General features: G+C 40.8%; 1 protein-coding gene across 1 annotated transcript in view; it reads right to left on the bottom strand.

Moving 5' to 3' along the window:
* The window catches only part of cfap53 (cilia and flagella associated protein 53), a 46,290-nt gene that overhangs the window by 4,131 nt on the left and 15,500 nt on the right, over nt 1-26,659 (bottom strand). The window contains exons 3-7 of the mRNA XM_043701200.1: nt 25,463-25,636; nt 15,192-15,495; nt 6,002-6,220; nt 4,746-4,962; nt 2,044-2,146 (exon numbers count right to left, since the gene is read on the bottom strand). Of these exons, the coding sequence (XP_043557135.1) occupies nt 2,044-2,146; nt 4,746-4,962; nt 6,002-6,220; nt 15,192-15,495; nt 25,463-25,636 (1,017 nt within the window). The remainder of the gene's footprint in view (nt 1-2,043; nt 2,147-4,745; nt 4,963-6,001; nt 6,221-15,191; nt 15,496-25,462; nt 25,637-26,659) is intronic.

Below are 26,659 nucleotides of genomic sequence, written 5' to 3' on the forward strand. Positions count from 1 at the left end.
AAAATAGAGTGTTAAGATCTATCATGGGCATATGAATGAGATGCATGTAAAGCGACCTGGCAGAAACGTGTGAGTTGAAGGTGTCCATGAGCTCCAAAGTGAGGGTATGGACCGACTGAAGTGGTGTGTGTGTTAGACATGATGATGTAGTCAGGCTGGTGGTTAGTCGATACCGATTTGTGTGGATGAAGGTGGAGGAGGACAATGTCTATAGAGCAAGTAGGGACATTGTGATGAAAACTGAGTTGGATGAAGACTTGGAGGAGCAAGCAATGAGCTTTTCCTTCCAGGTCACCATTCTGACTTTCACGCTGGAAATTGGAGCTATCTAGTTTTTTTGGGGAAGGATAGAAGAATTGGAAGCTGCATCAAAATTAGGGGAATTGGGCTATTATAGAGATGGAATTGTATGGAACTAAGGTAGGAGCTGATCATTAGTGACATTTGGGAGTCATTGTTTAAATATTAACTAGAAAATTTGAATTTTTTTCCCAACCTTAACATTATGATTTTTTTTTCATTTTCACTGTATTTTCGCAGCTTTCTCGCAAATCTTCATGCTGCACAAGATAGAGATCATTTCCACCATCTTTGTTTTTTCATAACCACTGGGTGGGAACCCACAGACAAAATGCAATCAGGATTCTAGGGAGGATCTCTCATTCAAAATGCCTGATCAAGTGACCCAGCATTGTGAATGGAGAGTCCTCAGGAGCCAACCCTTTATCTTTTCTTTTGAGTCCCTCTGCTCACTAGTAAGTGAATCTCTCGATGACCCCCATTCCACCCTCACTCATCTCTGGCCCAAATCCCTCAACTGTTACTAGGTGTATTACTGGCAGTAGCCACTAATCCCAGTGGATCGGCAGCCAAATGGAAACTTCTGACCTTGAACAGTAGCTCTAAATGGGTTGGATTTCCATCACCTTGAATCCAAAATTCAGGAAAGAAAATTCTGGTAAACTCCTGCCTGTTCTTCAGCCAATCGTTGAGACCTTTATCACCAACATTAAATTCTGTCATCTGAGACAGCTTTGGAGGAGTTGGGAGGAGCACTGCATCACATAATAATATCCAGAGGTTCTTTACAGGACATCAGATGACACCAAACCCTAAGGCAGAGAATTTACAAGAGTTTATGTTATGGTGAAACATAATGAGTAAACATTTAGTGGTGGGAAGAGATGTGACAATATCAGTGGAATTTAGATAAAGGTACCAGAATGGAGGGCCTCAGTATTTGGAGGGAAGTGGGGAGGGAACAGGGCAGCTCACTTCTGGCAAAGATTGATAGTCACTTGCCAGGAGGGAAATTCAGCAGTAAAACGTCATGACTAGGGATTCTTGGGGATGGTTAAGAGCAAAAGGAGGTCCAAGGAACATTCATTTTGTGATGCAAAAATTTGAATTTAATAAAAATCTGAAATTAGAGAACTGGCTTTATGCTAACCATGTAAAAACCCACTAAAGGAAGAAAATCTGCTGTCCTTACCTGGTCTGGTAGATATGTGACTCTGGAATCAAGGTCATGTGGTTGACTCTTAACTGTCTTCTGGGCAATTAGGGTTAGCCAGTGGCATATATATTCCATGAATGAATAAGAAAAAAGTTCTAGTGTAATTATGCTGAAGGGATTTCCGTAGCGATTTATGTGAGGTAGAGATGTAGGTAAGAAATGTCTTGAGATGGAATGAACAGAGTTCTGAACAGAGCAGATGGGAGGTTTGAAGCTCAGCTCAGGATCAAACTTGTGTTAGATTCAATCTGACTGCTAAGTGAATCCAAACAGCTTTGTATAATTGATACACCATTGAGGTGGTTTCTATCTAGAAACAATTTTCTACATTATAATAGGTTTCAACAGTCAGTTGAAGCTATGTTTTATGAGCTTTAAATTGAGATTTCATTAGAATCTTTGTGAACTTTGACTTTTTCTGAGCCCACTATCCACTAACAACCATTATATACTGCAATTCACATTGCAACAAGATGACTTTGATATTCTCTTATAATCCACACCATCTATATCCTGCAACTGTGTACCTGGCCAGTTTTTCATCTTCCACCTTTTTCTGCTCTTCAATGGTTTGAATAATTTTGGCTCTTTCCTCTGCCATCTGTTGCGGGGTCTTTGTATTTTTCTCCACTGAAAATAGAAATCAAACATTTGTAACCATACATTTTCCATCATTTTGAAATCATGAGGCAGTGATGGTTTTGCTGAGAGAAATAGGAATGACATTAGGAAAATGAAATACTGCAATTATACAAGGTTCTGGTGACACCCCCTCTGACGTGTTGTGAGCAATTAAGCAAAGGTATTATTTTAATGGAGGCAGTTCAGAGGAGGTTTACCAGGATGATCCCCAGTATAGAAGGATTATCTAATGAACGAACATTTATCTAGTTTGGACTCTACTTATTGGAATTTAGAAGAATGACAGGTTAGCTCATGAAACATGTTGGATTCTTAAATTGCCAGATAGAATAATGTTGAGAGGATGTTTCCCTTCATGGAGAGTCTAGGACCAAAAGGTATAGCCTCAGAATTAGAGGCACCAATGTACGATTGAGATGAGGAGGAATTTCTCCTCTCAGAAGTTGGAGAATATTTGGAACTCCTTGCCACAGAGAGCTATGGGGTCTGATTCCTTGTGTATATTTAAGGCTGAGATAGATAGGTTCTTGATCCACAAGGGAACCATGGGTTACAGGGAAAGGGTAGGAAAGGGGACATGAGGAACATCAGATCACCAATGATCCAATATAATGGCGGAGCAGGCCCGAGAGGCCGAATGGCCTACTCCTGTTCCTATTTCTCATGGTCTTATGAACTTGTACTTTCCAGCAAACACATTGTCAGGAAGATCAGTGACAGAGATGAATGAGACAAATACTTTGCTAGGACCCTTTGAAAAAGAGAGAGGAATGGAATCTCAGAACTACAGAATTTTTACAGCACAAAAGGAGACAATTCAGTCCATCGTGGTCTGCCAGATCTCCAAAACAGGCTAATGTTATTCCCCAACTTCTCTGTGTAATCTTGCACATTCTTCACCTTCAGATAAACATCCAATTCTCTCTTGAATATCTCACTTGAAGCACAAACACAGGCAATGCATTCCAGACCTTAATCACTCGCTGTTTCCGCATGTCTTCTTGCTATTTCTTTGGCAATTTCTTGAATCTGTGCCTTTCTTTTCTCAATCCTTCCACCAGTGGGAACATGTTCTTCCTATCTATTTTGTCCAGATACTTCTTGATTTTGAAAAGTTCTATTAAATCTCCCAAGGAAAATCATCCAACTTCTCCAAAAATAATCTAATTACTTTAATCTCCTCATCCCTGAAACCATTTGCAAGAACCTTTTCTATTGTCACATATCTTCACATTCTCCTGAAATGTACAGTCATACATGGAAAAGACCCTTCAGTCCAACCAGTCTATCCTGACCACATTCCCAAACTAACAATCTGGCTAGGCGGGTGAATAGCTGTTCATGGAGACTGTTAGTGACTAACAATAGGTACTGTGTAATGGCAGACTGTGTGATAACAAGGCCTGGTTTATGGGGTAGGGGGCTAGGACATGGGAAAGTTGTTATCACATAGTCTGTCAGTACCCACTATCTATTGTTAGTCACTAACAGTCTCCATTAACAGCTATGCACCCTCTTTATCCACTCCTTTGTCTTTCCAACTGTTATTTTCTCTCTTTGGGCTCTATCCCCACCTATCATTTACTCCTTACCCTCTCCCCTGACCCTATATTTTGAATATAAACTGACATCTTCCTAGCTACCATTATTCTGAGGAAGGGTCAATGGACCTGAAATATTAACTCTGATTTATCTTCACAGATGCTGCCAGACATACTGAGCTCTTCCAGCAACCGGTTTTTGTTTCTGTTTTTAGATGTCCATTAGAGGGCCAGTCACCACATTTTATAAAGATCTCTTTCCCAAAAATGTCACATCATGGTTTATTGGCCATAATATTAAGCCTTATGACAGGTAAGAGCAGGCTGGGAACAGCTTAAAAATTAAAAGATGGTCAGTACTACCCTAATCAATACGACCATAAGTGTCCCAGTGTGGAAAGATGGAACACATCATTCACACAGGTAAATTGGACATCCACAATGGAAATATCAGTCTAATTCATAATTAAGGCAAAAAGTATGGTGCTGGAAAAGCATGGCCAGTCAGGCAGCATCCAACAGCAGGAGAGTCAATGTTTCAAGCATAAGCTCTTCATCAGGAATGTCAAAACATTGACTCTCCTGCTCCTTGGATGCTGCCTGACCAGCTGTGCTTTTCCAACACCACACTTTTGACTCTGATCTCCAGCATCTGCAGTCCTTGCTTTCTCCTGATTCATATTTAACACTGCCTATAATGTGTTCTCAGTGTTATGCAGAGAAAGTAAGAGGAGTCAATCCTACAAGGTCAGTGCAGATTACAGCAAACTACCCTGCCCTCCCTGTCCTTATCATGTCACAATTGGTAATCAACATGCTCACCAGACCAAGCACAGATATTCATTCTTCACATAAGATTTCAATAATCATTTGACTAGGAAGAAGGCATCAAGGAATAAAGAGAAATTACAGGGATTTGTTAGGTGTTAGGTTTTTTTTAAGATTGCCCAGCTTGTTTTCCTGACAGAAAAGAAAATTATACCTATAATTTAATAAATGAACTTTAAAATCAAAATCACTGGGGGAAGACTAAACAAATTACTTACAATGTTCCTGAATCTGAAGCTTGCGTGTTTCCATTACTTCCTTCTTGAGGTGATCTAGAGCCTCTTTCTTTAGACGCACCTGCTCATTGCGTTTGGCCCAAGTTTTCTCTACATCCTTCTCAATTAGCCGGTTTGTTTCCTCTTCTTGACGTTTTTCATCATCTGCTTTCTGAGCCAAATATTTTCGATAGATTTGCACTTCTCTCTGGAGATCCAGCTAAGGAAAGAAATGATCCTTTTAAATTAACAGAATTGTGAATAAGTTTAAATCTTTCCCCTTGCTCACCGATGCTTCACAAACAAGAGGACATTAGCACTTGTGCAATATCATTAGATGTAGATGAATCTTACTAAAGTCACGGTGAGATATCTTTCTCATATAAAGCTTGACATTGGATAGCACCTAAATGATGAGAACATCAGGTTGCACTGCAGCTGGAGTGACAGACAGCATGTCAAATCAGCCAGTAAGGGCTTTTATGGCACAGTGGTAGAGTGCCTACCTCTAATCCAGGAGGTACAGGTTCAAATCCCATCTGCTCCAGAGGTGTATAATGACATCTCTGAATAGGTGGATTAGAAAACATAGGAAGCGTTGGATGAAAGGTAATTAGGGGTAGAAAGAAATGTGGAGTAATCAGATCAGCGATGAGCTATGAATAGTGGACAGGCTCAGGAAGTCAAGTGGCCTACTTCTACTCTTAATCTGAATGTTCATACATTCATATTTAAGTCAAACATGTAAAGGAATGAAATAAACTAGAAGGAGATATTAATTTTGAATGGAACCAAAATTATATCAAAGTAGTACAAGGTATCTAGTATTCAGAATTGTTTAATAAGTGAAGAATAAAAGTTTGGCATGGTGGCTCAGTGGTCAGCACTGCTGCCTCACAGCGCCAAGAACCTTGGACCTTTGTGGAGTTTGCACATTCTCCCTGTGTCTGCATGGGTTTCCTCCTATTTCTTCCCAAGTCCAAACATGTGCAGGTTAGGTGGACTGGCCATGTTAAAATGCCCATAGTGTCCAGGGATGTGCAGGTTAGGTGAATCAGCCAGGGAACATGTGGGGTTACATGGATAGGATGTGAATCTGGGTGGGATGCTGTTTGGAGGGTTGGTGTAGACTGAATGGCCCGAGCCCACACTGTAGGGATTCTATGATTCTACCAAGATAACTTCAAACATGATAAAAATGATATACATGAAAACATTTTCTTTCTCTATATTGTGATACAAGATGGATCAGCTCTTACCTTTTTCTGCAATTGCTCCTGGGCATCATCAGCACTTTCCTTCAGGGCCTGCTCTTTTATCTTTGTATCAAGCGCCTGCTCCTCTTCCTTCTCCTTTGCTAAACGTTTTTTCTTCAGTGCCATCGATCTGTTCAAACTATCACGGAATTCTTTCTGCTTTTGAGACTTCTCCTGTGCCAATCGCTCATCTTCTAACTTTGAAAGACGTTGTCTTTCTTTCTGTGACAAGTACAAAGCTCCAATAAGAGTTTTTTTTTGCTTATGGACATTTTTAAGGTCCTCAAAACTTTAGGAAGACCTTAAATGCAAACTCCCTCATCTGCTCCAGTGGATATCCAGTAAGAAAACACTGAACAGAATGATTAGTGGATATTGATCTGAAATGTCAAACTTGCTTTCCTCTACATGTGCTGCCTGAACTGCTAAAATATTTAAACATTTTCTGACCATGGTATTTTGTCAGCCTTGCAAGGAACCGGACATCTGTCATCCTATTATTAGGTCAGCCATGTCAAAGTGGATGGGGTTACAGCAAGGTTTTCCTACTGTTATTAAGTTGAAAGAGTGTATGTTCAGTTTAAGATAGAAAGTGTTTTCTGAATTTTAAAGTAAATTTAAAGTACAGCCAAAGCTGCCAAAATAAAACAGCTATGAGACAGGCTGTTTCAAAACAGATACATGTAACAATTGTCTATCTGAGTTTTGGCTGCTGTTCTGACAACTATTCAAATTTAACCAATTGATTTAAATTATGCCCAGGTTACTAAAAGGTAAAAACAATGACTGCAGATGCTGGAAACCAGATTCTAGATTAGAGTGGTGGCAGCATCCGAGGAGCAAGAAAATCGACATTTTGGGCAAAAGCCCTTCACTAAAACCCATTTGAATTTAAATTTATCGTATTGACAACATCGGAGCAACGAGAGGGAACAACGTTGGGGGTATAAAAAACGTAAGCATTTTGAGAGTTGGTCAGAGCAACTGCCATAGAGTCGGAGAGCTAACTGCCCACCTAACATCTTCTCTCAAAGAAATTTCAGAAGGCACCATCTCTCAAAAGGCACCGTTTCCTGTAAAAGCAGTACAAAGAAAGGTTACACAGGAAGCAGGGTCAGGAAGAAGAGGAAAGAAGGCTGAAGGGAGAGGAGAAGACTAACTGCATGGTTTTTGAGAAATTAAGTTAATGTAATGTTTAATAGTTGTGTTATTGGAGCAGCATGTTTATAGAGTTGGGGTCAGATAGTAATTAGTTAAGAAAAGGGGGATTGGATTTGTTAATAGTTTTTAGTGTTCACAAATAGAGTTAGAAAAATGCATTGTTATTTTACTTTAAATAGTTGAAATTGGGAGTTCTCTTTCAGTCAAACAGATTATGAGGCGAGGCAAGCTTTTCTGGGTGTTTGGTTTTAATTCCAGAGGGGTTTGAGCTCGTAACACTACATTAAGAATTCCCATTTGCCTCGTGCATAAGTGACCCAACAGAAGCTTGGAGGTCATTATGCCAAGAGTGGAAGTGGTCATCACAGGCCAGGGGAGCACCTTTTAAGTGGTAAAAGTGTCTTTTAAGATATGTTTTACATTTGAAGAGGTGATGGGATGACTTCATGGGACTTTGGAGTGGTATATTTGTGCAATAACCTCACAAATACCAGCAATCACAATATATGCTGAAACTATAGCCTCCTAGTATCAGTGACAGAAGATTACCTTTTATTTTCATTCTTCTGTTAAAAAAAGTTTTTATGCCACAATATCTGGAGAGACAAATAAAATAACTTCAGTTTCACTCTGTGAAAGTCGTCTGATTGGACTACCAAAAATCGATGAACCTCGACTTAGCTGCTTATTCAACCAGAGTAAATCAAGCAGCCTAGAGCAAAAATCAGCAGGGGACTATTTTGCTGAAACCATTAATTGTTTTACACTGTAACTTATTTCCAGTGGTGTAGATTAGAAAAACTAGCAGAATTTGCATATTCTCCCTGTGATTGTGTGGGTTTCCTCCAGGTGTTCTGGTTTCCTCCCACAGATTAGGTGGACTGAATTGCTCATAATGTCCAGGGATATGTAGGTTAAGTGGAAATGTGAGTTTATGGAGGTTGGAAAGGGGTTGGGTCTGGGTGTGATGTTCTTCAGAGGGTTAGTGTGGACTACCAAGGGCTGAATGGCCTGCTTCCACACAGTAGGGGTTCTATGATGCATAAGTGACCCTTACAAATTAATTTGGGAGTAAGATACTTGGTAGCCATCCCTTGCTGCTCTGACATGCAAGATATCAAATATAAATTGCAACCTTGTGAACTGGACATTCAGCATTGATAAATATCCAGAAAGCTTTGAAAAGGGCACATTATTAAACATTTTAACTATTTTTTATATTCTTCCACTGTTCTTTAAATCCTTATGCCAATTGCTATCCCTAACTGTTCACATTTTCCCCCATCTATGACTATTACTATCGTTAATGGGAGTTGTCCTATGTTTAGAAGAAGAGATACAGTAATGGGAATTGAACCCACCCTGTTGGCATCACCCTGGTCTGTAAAACAACAATCCAGCCAACTGAGCTAAACCAATTTTCCTCCCCCCACCCCCCTTACATATACACAAAGGTAGACAGGGAGTAAACAAGGGCATACTGGGTGAAGGGCAAGACTGGGAAAGCAGTTCAATGGACCCTGTTCACAGGTTCTGCAAAGATAACTCTTGTGCTGATCAGAATGCTGCTTCTTGATCTTCTTTCTGCAGCTGCTTTTGCTTGTTTGCAGGGGGGACAGTGACCAGTTCACATTTTCAAAAATAATCTGAAGTATTAACTCAAGGTCACAGCTTACAGCAACTGAAGGAAAACTAAACTAGGCTTAAACTGCTTTTGAGGACAGAGAAAGGTCCTGAGCTGGTGATGATCTGATGCCATTTCCTTATCTTGTTCACAGCTCTAAAGCTGTTCAGCTATCTGAGAACCAACCATACAAGCGTTTGCAGGCAGAAGGCCTTTGTCATCAATAACTGGTCACTAGTCCACAGGCCAATAAGCTGTTGTTACCAGCTAAATCTCCATGTATATAGCTCCTTGGCTACAGCTCTCCTGTAAACCACCGACTACAGCTTGAACCAGCAACTGTGTAAAGAGAATCTACAATGAGTGTCATAGAATCAAAGTTGTACAGCAAAGAAACAGATCCTTCGGTCAAACTCATGCGTGCTGACCAGATATCCTAAATTAATCTAGTCCCATTTGCCATCATTTGGCGAATATCCCTCCAAGCCCTTCCTATTCATGTACCAATCCAGATGTCTTTTAAATGTTGTAATTGTACCAGTTTACACCAGTTCCTCTGGCAGCTCATTGCATTCTGTGTGAAAAAGTTGCCCCTTAGGTCCCTTTTAAATCTTTCTCCTTTCATCTTGAACCTATGCCCTCCAGTTTTAGACTCCTCTACCCAGGGAAAAAGACCTTGGCTATTCACTCTATCCGCAGCCCTCATGATTTTATAAACCTCAGTAAAGTCATCTCTAGGCTCCATCACTCAGGGAAAATAGCCCCAGCCTATTCAGCATCTGCCTATAACTTAAACCGTCCAACCCGGCAACATCTTTGTAAGTCTTTTCCAAACCTTTTCAAGTTTAACAACATTTTTCCTAGAGTAGAGAGACCAGAATGAACGCAGTATTCCAAAGTGGCCTAAATAACGTTTTGTACAGCTGAAACGTGACATCCCACCTCCTATACTCAAAGCACTGACAATAAAGGGAAGTGTACTTAAATGCCTTCTTCACTACCCTGTCTACCTGTGACTCCACTTTTAAGGAACTATGAACCTTACCCCAAGGTCTCTTTGTTCAACAATACTTCCCAGGACCTTGCCATTAAGTGTACAAGTCCTGCCTTGATTTGCCCTATCAAAATGCAAAACCTCACATTTATCTAAATTAACTCCATCTGCCACTCCTCGGACCTTCAGCCCATCTGATCAAGGTCCCATTGTACTCGGAGGTAATCTTCTTGACTGTCCACATCACCACCAAATTTGGTGTCATCTGCATACTTACTAACCATAACCTCCTATACTCATATCCATATTATTTATCTAAATGACAAAAAGCAGTGGATTCAGCATTGATCCTTGCAACACACCACTGGTCACAGGCCTTCAGTCTGAAAAGCATTCTCCACCACTACCTTCCGTCTCCTGTATTCAAGCCAATTTTATATCCAAAGGCTAGCTCTCCCTTGATTCCAGGTGATCTAACCTTGCTAACAGGTCTACCCTGTGGAACCTTGTTGATTGTTTTGTTGAAGTCCACATAGACAACATCCACTGCTCTGCCTTCAATCTTCTTTGTCACTTCTTCAAAAAAACTCATTCAAGTTAGTGAGACACGATTTTCCATACATAAAGCCATGTTGACTATCCTTAATCAGTCCTTGCCTTAATTGCTTGCTATCACAAGTATGCAGTTATACCTCAGAAATCATTGGTTTTCAACATACTTCTTTTCTCATTTCAATCTACAATAAAAAATACAGTAAAATAAGACGACATGGTTTTTACAGTCACAACACACAGACTCCACTTGAGTGATACAAAAGCATCCTTCAAGGGCAATTCCATTGTCATGCACTTGCAGTTATTTGCAATCATATCATTATGCTTATGAAATGCATACAGTGTCCAAATGTGAGGGATGCAAATGCTGGTCATAAGCAATCTTAACTATGTGTTTGTCATTGCAGATTGAAGATATTCATCGTTGTGACACAGAAATAATACTAATGTTCTTAGAAGAGACACTTGGGGTCACACAGCACAAAGCTAATGCAAAACCCCAAAAGCTACACGGGGCATGGAACAGATTACCTCTAAACTTGAATTATAAGTATAATTACAAGACACTCTTGAGACCTTCTTGAGAGATGTGGGACTGACTGGAAAGGGTTCATTACTCACGCAGCTCTTACAATCACCTATGCTTCTTTATGACACAATAGGTGCTGCACGGATCAGAATAAGATCCAACAAAAATATATCATGCACAGACACTCTCGGACCCTCCTTGTCAAACCGTTCCATGTCCCACTATTTGGGGGGACAGTGTGCTATGCCATCATTTGTGAGTGATGCAAATGCTGACTGTTATATTACAAAGATCCTGTGCTGTTTCTCATGTTCCCCACACAGGTCTGTTTGGAAGTGTTAAGATTCTGAAGGACAGTCCTATCGGAGTTGAAATGTTAACTGTTTCTCGTTCCATGGATGCTGCCAGACTTGCTGAGTATTTCCAGCATTTTCTATTTTAAATTCAGATTTTCAGCATCTGCAGTATTTTGCTTTTATTTCATTGCAAGTGTGACACAGTGGTCCAGCCGCATTTAGGGGTTATAATTGCTGTTACTGTGATGTAACGAAGGCCCAGGAGAAGTAACAGATACGACATAAAATCCAGGACCGGCAGCAAATAGATCCCGAATAGCCTCCACAAGAAGAGGCCACAGCTTAAGCTCTGATTAGGATGTGCAGGATGCACAGGAGAGCCAGAGTCTAATGTCCTAGATTCCATTTCCTCCAAATGAGCAAGGCACAGTGTTTCATGAGATGACAATATCCTTAGACACTATCAAAATAATATCAGGTGCTGGAGCAGAACCTGCGAATTGAAAGAGTGGGTGGCAATTTTATCCCAATGGCCACTGAGGTGACAGCTTCATTGAACTTTATGCAATGCTCATACATAGCTGTGTGGGATCTCTCAATCATGCATTCGCAGACATCTTGAAGGCAAAATACTGCGGATGCTGGGAATCTGAAACAAACACAGAATGCTGGAGATACTCAGTAAATGCTCTTTGTGCCAGGTCACATCACTTCATCTTGCCTGTCAGAGGTAAGGTCTGAGGATGCAGCAGGATGGGCAGCAGAATCCATCAACATAGCAGGCATTTCCAATGAAGGGAGCATTAGGTTGACAGGCCCATTTCATAATGGAGCTGAGTTCATCAATAAAAAACGGTTTCATTCTATCAAGTGATCTGTAATTAACAATATTGCAAATTTGATTGAACATGAGGAGGTGACAAAAGTGTGTAGTTGAGATTAGTGCAGTTGATGTAGTTTATATGGATTTCAGCAAAGTCTTCAACAAGGTCTCACATGGGAGACTGATAAATAATGTAAAAATACATGGGATTCAGGGTAATTTGGCAAGTTGGATTCAAACTGTCTTAGTGATAGGAGACAGGGTGATGGTAGAAGGCTGTTTGTATGACTGGAGACTGGTGTCCAATATAATACACAGGGTTCAGTACTAGTGTCCCTTATGGTTTGTGATAAATATATAAATGAAATAGAAGAAAATTTGTGGGTATGATAAGTAAGTTTGTCAATAATTTGAAGATTGGTCTTGTGAGTGAGGAAGAAAGTCTTACATTATAGGAAGATATAGATGGATTGGTCAGATGGGCAGATCTGTGACAGATGAAGTTTAACCCTGATAAGGTGATACACTTTGAAAGAAGTAACAAGTCAAGAGAGTACTTAATGAATGACTGATGTGGAAGCTCAGAGGAAAATAGGAATGGTGGGATGCTTGTCCACAGATCCTCAAAAGCAGGAGGTCATGTTAATAAGGATAGTGAAGAAAGCATACAGGACACTTGCCTTTACCAGTCCTTGAACAGATTATAAGAGCAGGCAGGTTATGTTGGAGATGTACAGGATTTTGGGTAGACCACAGCTGGAGTAATGTGTGCAGTTCTGATCAATGTTTTACAGGAAGGATGTGATTGCATTGGACAGGGTGCAAAGGAGATGCACTAGTATGTTGCCTAGGATGAAGCTGTTTAGCCATGAAGAGAGGCTGGATAAGTTTGAATGGTTTTCTTTGGAACAGAGAAGACTGTGAGGGGGCCTGATAGAGGTGTATAAAATTATGAAGGGCATAGACAGGGTGGATGGAAAGCACTGCCTGGGAGGGTAGTAGAGATGGGAAACTTCACAACCTTTAAAAAAAACTTCAATGAACACTTGAAACATCAAAACATTCATGGCTATGGGCCAAGTGCTGGATGTACTATAGATTTAAAGACTCAATGGACTGAACAGCCACTTCTGTACTGTATAATTCTATCATTCTATATTTTCTTAGAGTGTGCCAGATCCTGGGTTCTACCATGATGACTATATCCTTGACAGCTTTAATGTTCCTGCTGTGTTCAATGGGTCAAATGCCTTATAAGGATGGGTGCTGAGGTTGTGACCATGGCTGATGATTCTGTTACATAACCTAATGATTGAACAAAGTGGAGCATGACAATCATGTTAATTCTTCAAGCAGGGCTATGGCAGAGCAAATGATAGGCTTATTTCATTCCTGATTCATCATTCCCGATGAAAGGCTTTTGCCCGAAACATCGATTCTCCTGCTCCTCGGATGCTGCCTGACCTGCTGTGCTTTTCCAGCACAACACTCTGGACTCTAATCTCAAACATCTCCAGTCCTCACTTTCGCCTAGAACAGATGATAGGCCTATTGAAGTTGAGATTCCATAGGTTATCTGCTAGTAGTAGGGTTTTGGGGAAGGTGGAGAGATGGAGAGGGGGTTGGTTTACAGTTCAATTCAGACAAAGTGTGCTATATAATCCTGTGCTCTGCACAATAGGGTAAGCAAAGAGAAGATTTGATGGAGGCTGATGAGCTGGGAGAATGGGAGTAGTTATCTGAGAAGGAGGAAGAGGAAGGCACTAAGCAGGAGGAACACCTTCTCCAAGATAGAGTGCAGAAATGTCAGGTACTACAAGCCAGACACATGGTTCCAGTAAAGGACAGCTGGTGCAGTGATCATTCAATAACTGTAAAATTGTTGGTGCTTGAAAGCTTCTATTTAGTTGACTTCTGTTCACGTTTAGGGTTGGTGAAGAAAAGCAAATGGTTTGTAGTATTGAAGGCTCTCCTGTACGTGATGGTTCTACATTCTGGGGCTACAGTGAAATTGGGGCAGCAGTACTTTAGCGAGGATTATAAGATGAGATGAGACAAAGAACTGGTAAGCCTTTGGTGGGAGAATTGGATGAATATGGTGCCATAGGGATGTGGTACCCAGTTAATGCAGCAAGTTTGGGATGATTGCACAGGAAAGCTTACTAGGATCTTGCAAGAATTGATAAAAATGATAGTCAGTTTTTGTTAAGATTCAGCCGAGGAACTCATTTCATTTTCAAGTGACACTTGCATTCAAACTTCCCTAGCTGTCAGAATGTAGCTGTCCTGTAGTTTGAAGAAGACAAAAACTTTCTACGAAGTCTCTTTTCAGTACTGAAATATACCTCATTCTCACAATAGTTGTGTGAAATTTACAATGGCTTAACAAGCATCAACGAATGAGGATGTTTATGGACAGTAACATTCGCTTTTAAAGTTAACTGGTCTGTTTCTGTGCTGTAAATTGTGCACAATTCTTCAGATTTACAGTGAGTGGAAATGTTTCTTATTGGTGAATTTCCTATACTTCGCAGAATCATTTTCCTTTATTAATGGATGAAAGCTCAGAAAGAAAAATATAAAGCAAATCTAACAAAAATTCTTCAATTTAGGCTCAAGATATTAAAAATATTTTAAAATGCCTTTTATAGGATACACAAGACTACCCTGAATACAAATGTCAGATAGATTCAGAAGATCCAAGGTTCAACTCCTGATCTGTACTGAATTAGCTAACTGGAGCAAGGCCATAGTAGAATAATATTCACTGAATCTGGATTAGGTAAGGAAAGGCAAGGCCATGGATCCCACTTCTGCATGTTATCAAGCGAGAAATCCATGCACGTGGAATGGATATTTCAAATAGTCAAACTGTCTTGAATGAAAATTACTAAGGTGAAGTAACAAAGTTGACCCAGTATTGGTGATTTTATTCAGCAAACAGCAACTGGCCTCGGAATTTGGCAGCAAAGACCTTCAAGATATGGGCTTCATAATTCAATGTAAGGACTATAACCCACAATCCTAATGTGCCAAAACCAAATTTCTAAGCCACCACCTTCAGGACAAGAAGAGAAAGAAATTGACATGAAGAACAAAAGAATTTGAGAATGAGAAAATAAATTAGAGAATTAGCATCTCAGATAATTGAGCTAAGAACAAGACAAAGAAGGAAGATAAACTGCTCGGTCATTTTATATTCTTTCCTTACCATCAACTTTGCCTCTTCTTTAATCAGCTGCTTCTGATCCATGCGTTTAGCATTAGCTTCTGCCATTTGTTCCAATACTGCAGCCAGGACTTCTTGCTGTTTCTCATGTTGCTCTTTCATTTCTTTCTCTGCCCTCTCCTCTTTGGCAAGTCGGTCCTTCTCCCACAACTCCTCAAAGATCTGTTCCTCTTCCTTTTGCTGATCCTGCAGTTTCTTGTTGAACTCTATTTGTGCCTTTCTATCCTTGACCAACTCTAGCACTCGCCGATGAGACAGCTTTGTCTGCAGCTCTTCACACTGTTCCCTAAAATACAGACAGAAATCAGTCATGGGTGAAATAGCAGAGTACTATAATGACACAATCTAAACTTTCTGAGAAAAATGGTTTGAATATGATATTGCAGTGGTTATCTTACTGAATCTATTGAAGGATTTCAGACTTCCCAATGAAAAGATTATGAATATATATACTTTGAAAGACTGTTATAAGAATGAAATGGACTCAGAAGCTCCAATTACTTGGTGTGGCCAACTTCAGAAAAAACAGAAGTTTGCAAAATGAGCTGATTTCTTTTGTATTTATCCACAAGATGAGGGCATTTCTGGCTAGGCCAGCTTTTATTACCTATCCCTAATTGCCCAGAAGGCAGTTAAGAGTCAGCCACATTGTTGTGGGTCTGGAGTCACATGCAGGCCAGATTAGGTAAGGATGGCAGTTTCCTTCCCTAAGGACATTAGTGAACCAGATGGGTTTTTCTGACAATCAACACTGGATTCACAGTCATCATTAGACTCCTAACTCCAGATCCTTCCTATTGGAAAGATGTTGTGAAACTTGAAAGGGTTCAGAAAAGATTTACAACGATGTTGTCAGGATTGGAGGATTTGATCTACAGGGAGAGGCTGAACAGGCTGGGGCTGTTTTTCCTGGACTGTCGGAGGCTGAGGTGTGATCTTATAGATGTTTAAAAAATTATGAGGGGCATGGATAGGGTAAAGTCTTTTCCCTGGTATGGGGGAGTCCAGAACTAGAGGCCATAGGTTTAGGGTGAGAGGGGAAAGATATAAAAGAGACCTCAGGGACAACCTTTTCATTCAGAGGGTGGTAAGTGTATGGAATCAGTTGCCAGAGGAAGTTGTGGAGGCTGGTACAATTGCAACATTTAAAAGGCAACTGGATGGGTATATGAATAGGAAGGGTTTGGAGGGATATGGGCCAGGTGCTGGCAGGTGGGACTAAATTGGGTTGGGATATCTGGTCGGCATGGATGAGTTGGACTGAAGGGTCTGTTTCCATGCTGTATATCTCTATGACTCTATATTTATTGAATTCAAATTCCATTATCTGCTATGGCAGGATTTTTCCTGACAGTAGATTCCTGGTCAGCATTAGGCTCTTAATTCCAGATTATTTTTATTGAATTCAAATGCCACTATCTGCCATTGCAGGATTTGAATATGGATCATCAGAGTATTACCTGGGTCTCCAAATTAACAGTCCAACGATAATACCATTAGGCTTTGATTCTTACAGAGGATCATGCATATGTTTACAACAAGTTTTGCGAAATCAAAAGATGGGATGTGTCAGCAAAACCAACCCAAGTAAGAAATAACACTGTTAATGGCTGCAGAGAAAAAGCAAGAACTGCAGATCTCATCAGTTTTTGGTGTTCAGAGTTCCAAAACAACCCTATTTCATGTGATGATGACACTGTGAATTGTGCAGAAGAAAATATAAAGAACAGCACATTCCATCAGAGCATTCAGGAGAACCATAAGCAAACACAAGACAAGACAGCATAGAAACTGAACTTTCTTGTTCTCACAAGAACAACCAATCTTATCATTTATTTGTCTTGAGCTGCTTTTGCTAGGAAGCTAGTATTTTAGTTTTTAATTAATACCTTTGTACATCTATCACAAATAAATATATATTATTTATATGTAATAAAAAAAACTATAGCATTCTAGTTGATTTGTGTACTTTTGCATTCTGAACAAGAGGAAAATAGTTCATATTCTCTAATTCAGATGCGTGGACTAATAATCCAGGGCCTATGGGCAGAATTGTATGGGCATACAAGTCAGGTGACATGTAATCTTCCCTTCCTGCTGCCTACCTACTGGCCCCAGGAATGTCTTAATTTTTCTATGGAGGAGGGTGTAGGCCAGCCCGCCTTCACTCTTGCTCCAATTGGCAAAAAAAAGGGGATCTTCCTGCCTGGCCATTATTTTGCTGCCAGTGCCGAGACATCATGGATTGGGTCTGGGAGAAGATCAGGTATGAAAGGGTCCTCATGAGCCCACTTTCTGATTAAGATCCCCTCCCAAATCTTCCCACCCTCCTTCAGATGTTCTCACCATCCCTGCCCTTTTCAACCTGACCCCATTACTTTTACCACCCATGTACTGTCCAAGGGTGATCCCTCAGGTGCCTGCTGCAAGACCCTTACTGTTACCTGGTTTTGGTAACACTCATTGTCTGGGGACTACCTCTGGTCCTGCAGTGGTCACTGTTCCTGTTGTGTTTGCTGGAACAACACAGCTATCAACCAATTAGATTGGCTGCTAGCCATCTTATGCAGAAGCCCTGTATGCAGCCATGAATGCTTCACAAAGTGTTCATATTAGTGTACTGTGTTCCCAGTCAACGTCTGTGATGGCAGGGCAAGGTAATGTCTGAAAAATCTGCTATATGAGTTCAAATTCCTCTATGTCAATCTAAGAATTCAATTTTGTTTTAAAAATCTAGACATGCATTAATAAGAGTGACAATGAAGTTGCTGGTTTGTCATTAAAAAATCTTACAAAGTAGAATTTTTATTTGGGTGGTAATGTAAATTTGTTGTTATCCAACTGACCTGATATATAGTTCCACTCAAAATAAAAAGTGCAATCATTTTGTACTACTACTAAACTAGACAGGATTGAGGTTCACAGGAGGAGGTGTTAGCAAGTCTGGAAAGTGTGAAAATAGATAAATCCCCTGGGCCTTATGGAATTTATCCTAGGATTTTCTGGGAAGCCAGGGAGGAGATTGCAGATCTTTATGTCGTCATTGTCAACAGGAATAGTGCCAGAAGACTGGTGGGTAGCAAATGTTGTTTCCTTATTCATGAAGGGGAATAGAGACCCTGGTAATTATAGACCAGTGAGCCTTACTATGGTTGTGGGTAAGGTGTTGGAAAAGATTGTAAGAAATAGGATTTATAATCATCTGGAAAGGAATAAGTTGATTTGGGATAGTCAACATGGTTTTGTGAAGGGTAGTTAGTGCCTCACAAACCTTATGGAGTTCTTTGAGAAGGTTATGAGGGTAAAGCGGTTGATGTGGTGTATATGGATTTTAGTAAGCCATTTGTTAAGGTTCCCCATAGCAGGCTATTGCACAAGGGCTCCTGCCCAAAACGTTGATTTTCCTGCTTCTTGGATGCTGCCGGACCTGTTGTGCTTTTCCAGCACCACTCTAATCTTGACTCTATTGCACAAAATGCCGAGGCATGGGATTGAGGGTGATTTAGCATTTTGTATCAGAAATTTGCTAGCTGAAAGAAGACAGAGGGTGATAGTTAATGGGAAATGTTCATCCTGGAGTTCAGTTACTAGTGGTATACTGCAAGGATCTGTTTTGGGGCCACTGCTGTTTGTCATTTTTATAAATGACCTGGATGAGAACATAGAAGGATGGGTTAGTAAATTTGTGGATGACACTAAGGTTGGTAGAGTTGTGGAAAGTGCCAAAGAATGTTCTAGGTTACAGAAGGACATAGATAAGCGCAGAGCTGCACTGAGAGGTGGCAAATCGAGTTTAATGCAGAAAAGTGTGTGAGGTGATTCACTTTGGAAGGAGTAACAGGAATGCAGAGTGAGGAGGTAAGATGGTAAGATTCTTGGTAGCGTAGATGAGCAGAGAGATCTCGGTGTCCATGTACATTGATCCCTGAAAGTTACCACCCAGGTGGATAGGGTTGTTAAGGAGGCATACGGCATGTTAGCTTTTATGAGTAGAGGGATTCAGTTTAGGAGCCATGAGGCCACACTTGGAGTATTGTGTAAAGTTCTGGTTGCTGTATTATAGGAACCATGAGGTCATGCTGCAGCTGTACAAAACTCAGATGCGCTTGGAGTATTGCGTATAGTTCTCGTCACCGCATTATAGGAAGGATAGCGTCAATGTTACCTGGTATGGAGGGAAGGTCTTATGAGGAAAGGCTGAGGGACTTGAGGCTGTTTTCGTTAGACAGAAGATTGAGAGGTGACTTAATTAAGACATAGAAGATAATCAGAGGGTTAGATAGGTGGACAGTGAGAGCCTTTTTTCTCGGATGGTGACAGCTGGCACGAAGGTACATAGCTTTAAATTGAGGGGTGATAGATATAGGACAGGTGACAGAGGTAGTTTCTTTACTCAGAGAGTAGTAGGGGCATGGAACACACTGCCTGCAACAGTAGTAGTCTTGCCAATTTTAAGGGCATTTAAATTAGATAAACATATGAATGAAAATAGAATAGTGTAGGTTAAATGGGTTTCAGATTTGTTCCACAGGTTGGCACAACATCGAGGGCCGAAGGGCCTGTATTGCACTGTAATGTTCTTGACAAACTATGGAAAGAAACCGTTATCCTGACCTGACCTGCACATTACTCTATTCCCACACCAGTGGTGACCAGCAGCAGCCTCCCCTCAGGTCTACAAACAATACAGTCAAGACTATTCAGCAAAGTTGTTGGTAGCATCCTCCAGCAGTTCTTCTCAGGATCACTGGTCTGGTTACACCTGGCACCAGGGAAGAAATACATCATTCTGATTTCTCGCTGTCAGCCACAGAAAATGTGTGTCTGACAAAAGAATGCCCATCCTCATTTTAAGGGCAACTTAATTCTGCATAGACAATAAACCAAAAGAACTGCAACTGCTAGAAATCTGAAAAAGAAAACAAAAATTGCTGAAAAATCTCAACAGAACTGAAGAATCTCAACAGTCACTGGACCCAAAATGTTAACTCTTGTTTCTCTCTGCAGGTGGTGCCAAATCTGTTAAGATTTTCCAGCAATTTATGTTTCTCTTAATTCTGCACAAGATACCTCAGGAAGGCATTAGGTTTCTATTTTGTGCCTTTTTTGTTTGTTTGTAGGACACGGATACTGGTTTTGTGGAAGGAAAGGGCATTCTTTTGTCAGACACACATTTTCTGAGGCTGACAGCGAGAAATCAGAATGATGTGTTTCTTCCCTGTGCCAGGATCAAGGATATCTCAGAGAGAGTGCAGAATATTCTCAAAAGTGGAGAGGTCATTGTATACATTGGAACTAATGACATAGGAAGGGAAAAGGATGAAATTCTGAAGGGAGAATATAGGAAGTTCTGCAGGAATTTAAAAAGAAAGTCCTTGAGGGTAGTAATATCTGGATTACTCCCGATGTTACGAGCTAGTGAGGGTAGGAATAGGAGGTTAGAGCAGATGAATGCATGGCTGAGGAGCTGGTGCATGGGAGAAGGGTTCACATTTTTGGATCATTGGAATCTAGTGTAAAAATGACTTGTATAAGAAGTATGGATTGCATCTGAATTGGAGGGGGACTAATGTATGGCCATGGAGATTTGCGAGAGCTACTAGGCAGGATTTAAACTAGTAAGGTGGGGGCGCTGGAATCTAGGGAGATAGTGAGGAAAGAGATCATTCTGAGACTGGTACAATTGGGGAAAAGGTGAAAGACAAGCAGTCAGGACAGGCAGGAACAAAGCAAAGAACAAGGTAGGATTGATAAATTAAACTGCATTTATTTCAATGCAAGAGGCCTAACAGGGGAGGCAGATGAACTCAGGGCATGGTTAGGAACATGGGACTGGGATACCGTAGCTATTACAGAGACTTGGCTCAGGATGGACAGGACTGGCAGCTTAATGATCCAGGATACAAATGCTATAGAAAGAAAGGGGGGGCAAAAGAGGAGGGGGAGCGGCGTTTTTTAAATGGATAACATTTTGGCTATATGTAGGGAAGATATTCCTGTACTACAGACACCTCAGTAGTCAGCAGGAAATTGAGAAACAAATTTGTGGGGAGATCTCAGTTATCCTAAGAATAATTGGGTGGTTATGGCAGGAGATTTCAACTTTCCAAACATAGACTGGGACTGTCATAGTATTAAGGGTTTAGATGGACAGGAATTTGTTAGGTATGTACAAGAAAATTTTCTGATTCAATATGTACAAAGGGTGCAAGACTTGACCTACTCTTGGGAAATAAGGCAGGGCAAGTGACTGAGGTGTCAGTGGAAGAGCACTTTTGGGCCAGCGCCCATATTATATTAGTGATGGAAAAGGATAGACAGGATCTAAGAGTTAAAGTTCTAAATTGGAGGAAGGCCAATTTTGACAGTATTAGGCAAGAACTTTCAAAAGTTGATTGGGGCTGGATGTTGGCAGTTAAAGGGACGGCTGACAAATGGGAAGCCTTCCAAAGCAAGATAATGAGAGTTCAGAAACAATATGTTATATTAGAGTAAAAGGCAAGGTTGGTAGGTATAGGGAATGCTGGATGACTGGAGAAATTAAGGTTTTGGTCAAGAAAAAGAAGGAAGCATATGTCATGGTCGACTGATTAGCAAAGTTAGATCACATGGAATACAGGGAGAAATAGCCATTTTGATACAGAACTGGCTCAAATGTAGAAGGCAGAGAGTGGTGGTGGAGGGGTTGCTTTTCAGACTGGAGGCCTGTGATCAGAAGAGTGCCACAAGGATCGGTGCTGGGTCAACTGGTTTTTGTCATTTATATAAATGACTTGGATGTGAACATAGATAGTAAGTATGCAGATGACACCAAAATTGGAGGTATAGTGGACAGCGAAGGAGGTTACATCAGAGTACAATGGGATCTTGATCAGACAGGCCAGTGGGGTGAGGAGAGGCAGATGGAGCTTAATTTACATAAATGTGAGGTTTCTGCATTTTGGTAGGGTAAATCAGGGCAGAACTTATACACTTAATGGTAAGATCTTGGGGAGTGCTGCTGGACAGAGAGACCTTGGAGTGCAGGTTCATAGTTCCTTGAAAGTAGAGTCGCAGGTAGATAGCATAGTGAAGAAGGCATTTAGTATAAGAGTTCGGAGGTCACTGTGTGGCCATACAGGACATTGGTTAAGCTACTTTTAGAATAGTGTGCACAATTCTGGTCTTCCTCCTACAGGAAGAATGTTGCCAAGGTTGGAGGGTTTGAGCTATAGGGAGATGCTGAATAGGCTGGGGCTATTTTCCATGGAGTGTCAGAAGCTGAGGGGTGACCTTATAGGTTTATAAAATCATGACAGGCATGAATAGGGTAAATAGACAAGGCATTTTTCCTGAGTTGGGGAATCTGGAACGAGAGGACATAGGCTTAGGGTGAGAGGGGGAAGATTTAAAAGAGACTTCAGGTGCAACTTTTTCACGCAAAGGGTGGTGTGTGTGTATGGAATAAGCTGCTAGAGGAGGTGGTGGAGGCTGGTACAATTACAATATTTAAAAGGCATCTGGATGGGTACATGAATAGGAAGGGTTTAGAGGCATATGGGTAAAATGCTGGCAAAAGGGACTACATTAGTTCGGATATCTGGTCAGTATGCATGAGTTGGGCTGAAAGGTCTGTTTCTGTGCTGTAAATTTTTATGACTCCCTGACTCTAATTTATTGGAGTTCTTTGAAGAGGTAATGTATTATTGATAAAGGGGAACCAATGGATGTATTTACATTTTCAGAAAAAATGTAATGAAGTGCCATATCAAAGATTACTGCGGAAAATACAAGCTCATGGTCTGGGGGAGCATCCTTGGTTAAAGGAACAGAGGTATGGTTGCTGATGACACAAAGACAGATAAATTGTGAAGAGGACATAACAAAGGGACAAAAGACACAGATATGTTAAGTGAATGATAAAAATCTGGAAAAAGGAATATATTTTGGCCAGAATACTAAAAAAGAAACACATTATTCTAAATGGTGAGAGATTACAGAGTTCTGAAATGCAGAGGATTCTTGGTGTACAAACATTAGTACATAGATACAGCATGTAAAAAGGAAAGTCTGTAGAATGGTTTCATTTATAGTGAGGTAAAGTGAATACTAAAGTAGGGAGGTTTTCCTTGATTTATACAGGGCATTGGTGAAACATCTGGAGTACTATGCACAGTATTGGTTACCTGATTGTGGCATAGAAGTGGGTGCGAGTGAGAGATGGTATGAAGGGCGATGGGACCTAATTTAACAAAAATGTAGCAAAATACCTGGAATGAAGTGCCAAAGAATTGATGTGCACCTTATAAACAGACCACAAAAGGCACTTGGCAGCCCCTATGCTTGTTTCTGATGTCTTGGGGCAGCAGGCCCAACTCTATTCAACACCCTTATCTGCTCGCACAGGAATGTTGGTGCTCTAGACACAAGTGACATGCCACATATTCAAATTAAGTATGTAAATCTTTAGGTAAATGGCTTAAAATAGTGAATCTAAAAGCAGAGAATCATAGACCTACATGGAAACAGATCCTTCAGTCCAACTCTTCCATACTGACCAGATATCCTAAATTAATTTGGTTCCATTTTCTAGCACTTGGTCCATATCCCTCTAAACCCTTCCTATTCATATGCCCATCTAGGTGCCTAATTGTATCAGCCTCCAACCACTTCCTCTGGCAGCTCATTCCATACCTGCACCACCCTCTGCATGAAAAAGTTGCACCTTAGGTCCCTATTAAACCTTCCACCTCTCACCCTAAACCTATGCTCTCTAGTTTTGGACACTCCTATCCTCAGGAAAAGAACTGAGCTATTCACCCTGTTTATGACCCTCATAATTTTATAAACCTCTATAGGGTCACCCCTCAGCCTCCTATGCTCTGTAAAATAGCCACAGCCCATTCAGCCTCTCCCTATAGCTCAAACCCTCCAACCATGGCAACATCCTTCTAAATCTTTTCTGAACCCTTTCAAGTTCACAACATTTGTCCTGTAGCAGGGAGACCAGAATTGAATGCAGTATTTCCGGAGTACTTATACACTTAATGGCATGGTCCTGGGGAGTATTGGCCAGTGCACTGAGTGTAGGAGTTGGGAAGTCATGTGGCAGCTGTACAGAACATTGGTTAGGCCACTTTTGGAATATTGTGTGCAATTCTGGTCTCCCTCCTATCAGAAGGATGTTGTGAAACTTGAGAGGGTTCATAAAAGATTTACAGGGATGTTGCCAAGGGTTGGAGGATTTGAGTTATAGGTTCAGGCCGAATAGGCTGAATCATCGGCGGCTGAGGGGTGACCTTATAGAGGTTCATAAAAATGTGAGGGGCATGGATAGGGGAAATAGACAAGTCCTTTTCCCTGGGAAGAGGGAGCCCAAAACTAGAGGGGATAGGTTTAGGATGAGAGAGTAATTTTTTAAAAGAGACCTGAGGGACATTATTTTCACACAGAGATTGGTGTGTGTATGGAATGAGCTGCCAGAGGCATTTGAAAGGCATCTGGGTGGGTATATGAATAGGAAGGATTTAGAGGGATATGGGTCAAGTTCTGGCAAATAGGACTAGATTAGTTTAGAATATCTGGTCGGTATGGACGAGTTGGACTGAAAGGTCTATTTTCATGTGATATATCTCTAATGACGCTGTGACTCTAAATGGCCTAACCAATGTCCTGTGCAGCTGCAACGTGATCTGCCAACTCCTATACTCAACATACTGACCAATAAAGGAAAGCATACCAAATGCCTTCTTCACTATCCTGTTTACCTGTGACTCCAAGAAACCTGCACTCCAAGGTTTCTTTGTTCAGCAAACCTCCCCAGGATCTTGCCAGTAAGTGTATAAATCCTGCCTTAATTTGTCTTTCCAAAATGGAGCATCACACATTTATCTAAATTAAACTCCATCTGCCACTCCTTGGCCCATTCACCCATCTGATCAAGGTTCTGTTGTACTCTGAGGTCACCCTCTTCGCTGTCCAGTACACCTCCAATTTTGGTGTCATCTGCTGACTGCCTAATCATACCTTCTATGTTCTAAAGGAGAGATTAGATGTGTCACTGCAGTCTCCCATCATTAGAAACTCTCAGTTACATTAATAATACCAATGAACTCCATGATTTATACTGAATTTTAGCATTCTCATTTATCCCATTCTCTTCATTTCATTGTGTTTTAAGTGGATTTTCAAGTTTGCACAAAAGCTGGATTTCCTGATAAAAATCATGGATAAATTGCTCAATTCCAGAGTTTAGACCAATATAAAAAAGTTACCTGAACTGTTGATCAAGTTTTTCTGCAACCAACTTTTGTCGTTCTTGCTCCCGTTTTATCTTCAAGTCTTTTACGTGCTGTCTCATTTTTGCCTGTCGTTCCAAAGGTGTTTCTCCCAAAAGGGACAGTTGATTCATGTAATCCTTTTCTTCAGCTTCCAGAAGATCTCGTAGCCTGAAATGATCAAAAAACTTACATTTAAAGGATTTTAAAGGGCTTATTGGCCTTTCCAAATGCTATTGAAAACAGGTTTCATGAATAGAAATTTGTATCCATTGTAGAAGAGCTTTACACCACATACAGTATGCCAATGATAATTTAAAGCAGTTATGCATAAACAAATGCAAGTTGATCTACACAAGTTAACCTTCACTTAAACAATTTTGACTAAATGAAAGAAAATGATTCAAAACTCATCAAAATCATGGGTCAAACTGAGAATCTTCAAAGTGATGAGCTGATGGAGATTAGGAAGACAATTCCAATGCCCCTGAAATACAGGCATTTGGAACTCCAAGAGAAAAAGATAAATATGAGGTGCTGCATTTTGGGAAAGCAAATTTTTGCAGGACTCTTACACTTAATGGTAAGGTCCTGGAGTGTTGCTGAACAAAGAGACCGTGGAGTGCAGCTTCAGAGCTCCTTGAAAGTGGAGTCGCAGGTAGATACGATAGTGAAGAAGGTGTTTGGTATGCTTTCCTTTATTGGTCAGAGTACTGAGTACAGGAGTTGGGAGATCATGTTGCGGCTGTACAGGACATTGGTTAGGCCACTGTTGGAACACTGTGTACAATTCTAGTCTCCTTCCTGTTGGAAAGATGTTATCATCGAGATGCCCAGCATGGAAACAGACCCTTCGATCCAACCCGTCCATGCCGACCAAATATCACAACCCAATCTAGTCCCACCTGCCTGCATCCGGCCCATACCCCTCCAAACCCTTCCTATTCATATACCCATCCAAATGCCTTTTAAATGTTGCAATTGTACCAGCTTCCACCACATCCTCTGGCAGCTCATTCCATACACTCACCACTCTCTGCGTGAAAATGTTACCCCTTAGGTCTCTTTTATATCTTTCCCCTCTCACCCTAAACCTATGCCCTCTAGTTCTGGACTCCCCGACCCCAGGGAAAAGACTTTGTCTATTTATCCTATCTATGCCCCTCATAATTTTGTAAACCTCTATAAGGTCAC

The sequence above is a fragment of the Chiloscyllium plagiosum genome, chromosome 1 (assembly GCF_004010195.1).
Source record: "Chiloscyllium plagiosum isolate BGI_BamShark_2017 chromosome 1, ASM401019v2, whole genome shotgun sequence".
NCBI classification, from domain to species: domain Eukaryota; kingdom Metazoa; phylum Chordata; class Chondrichthyes; order Orectolobiformes; family Hemiscylliidae; genus Chiloscyllium; species Chiloscyllium plagiosum.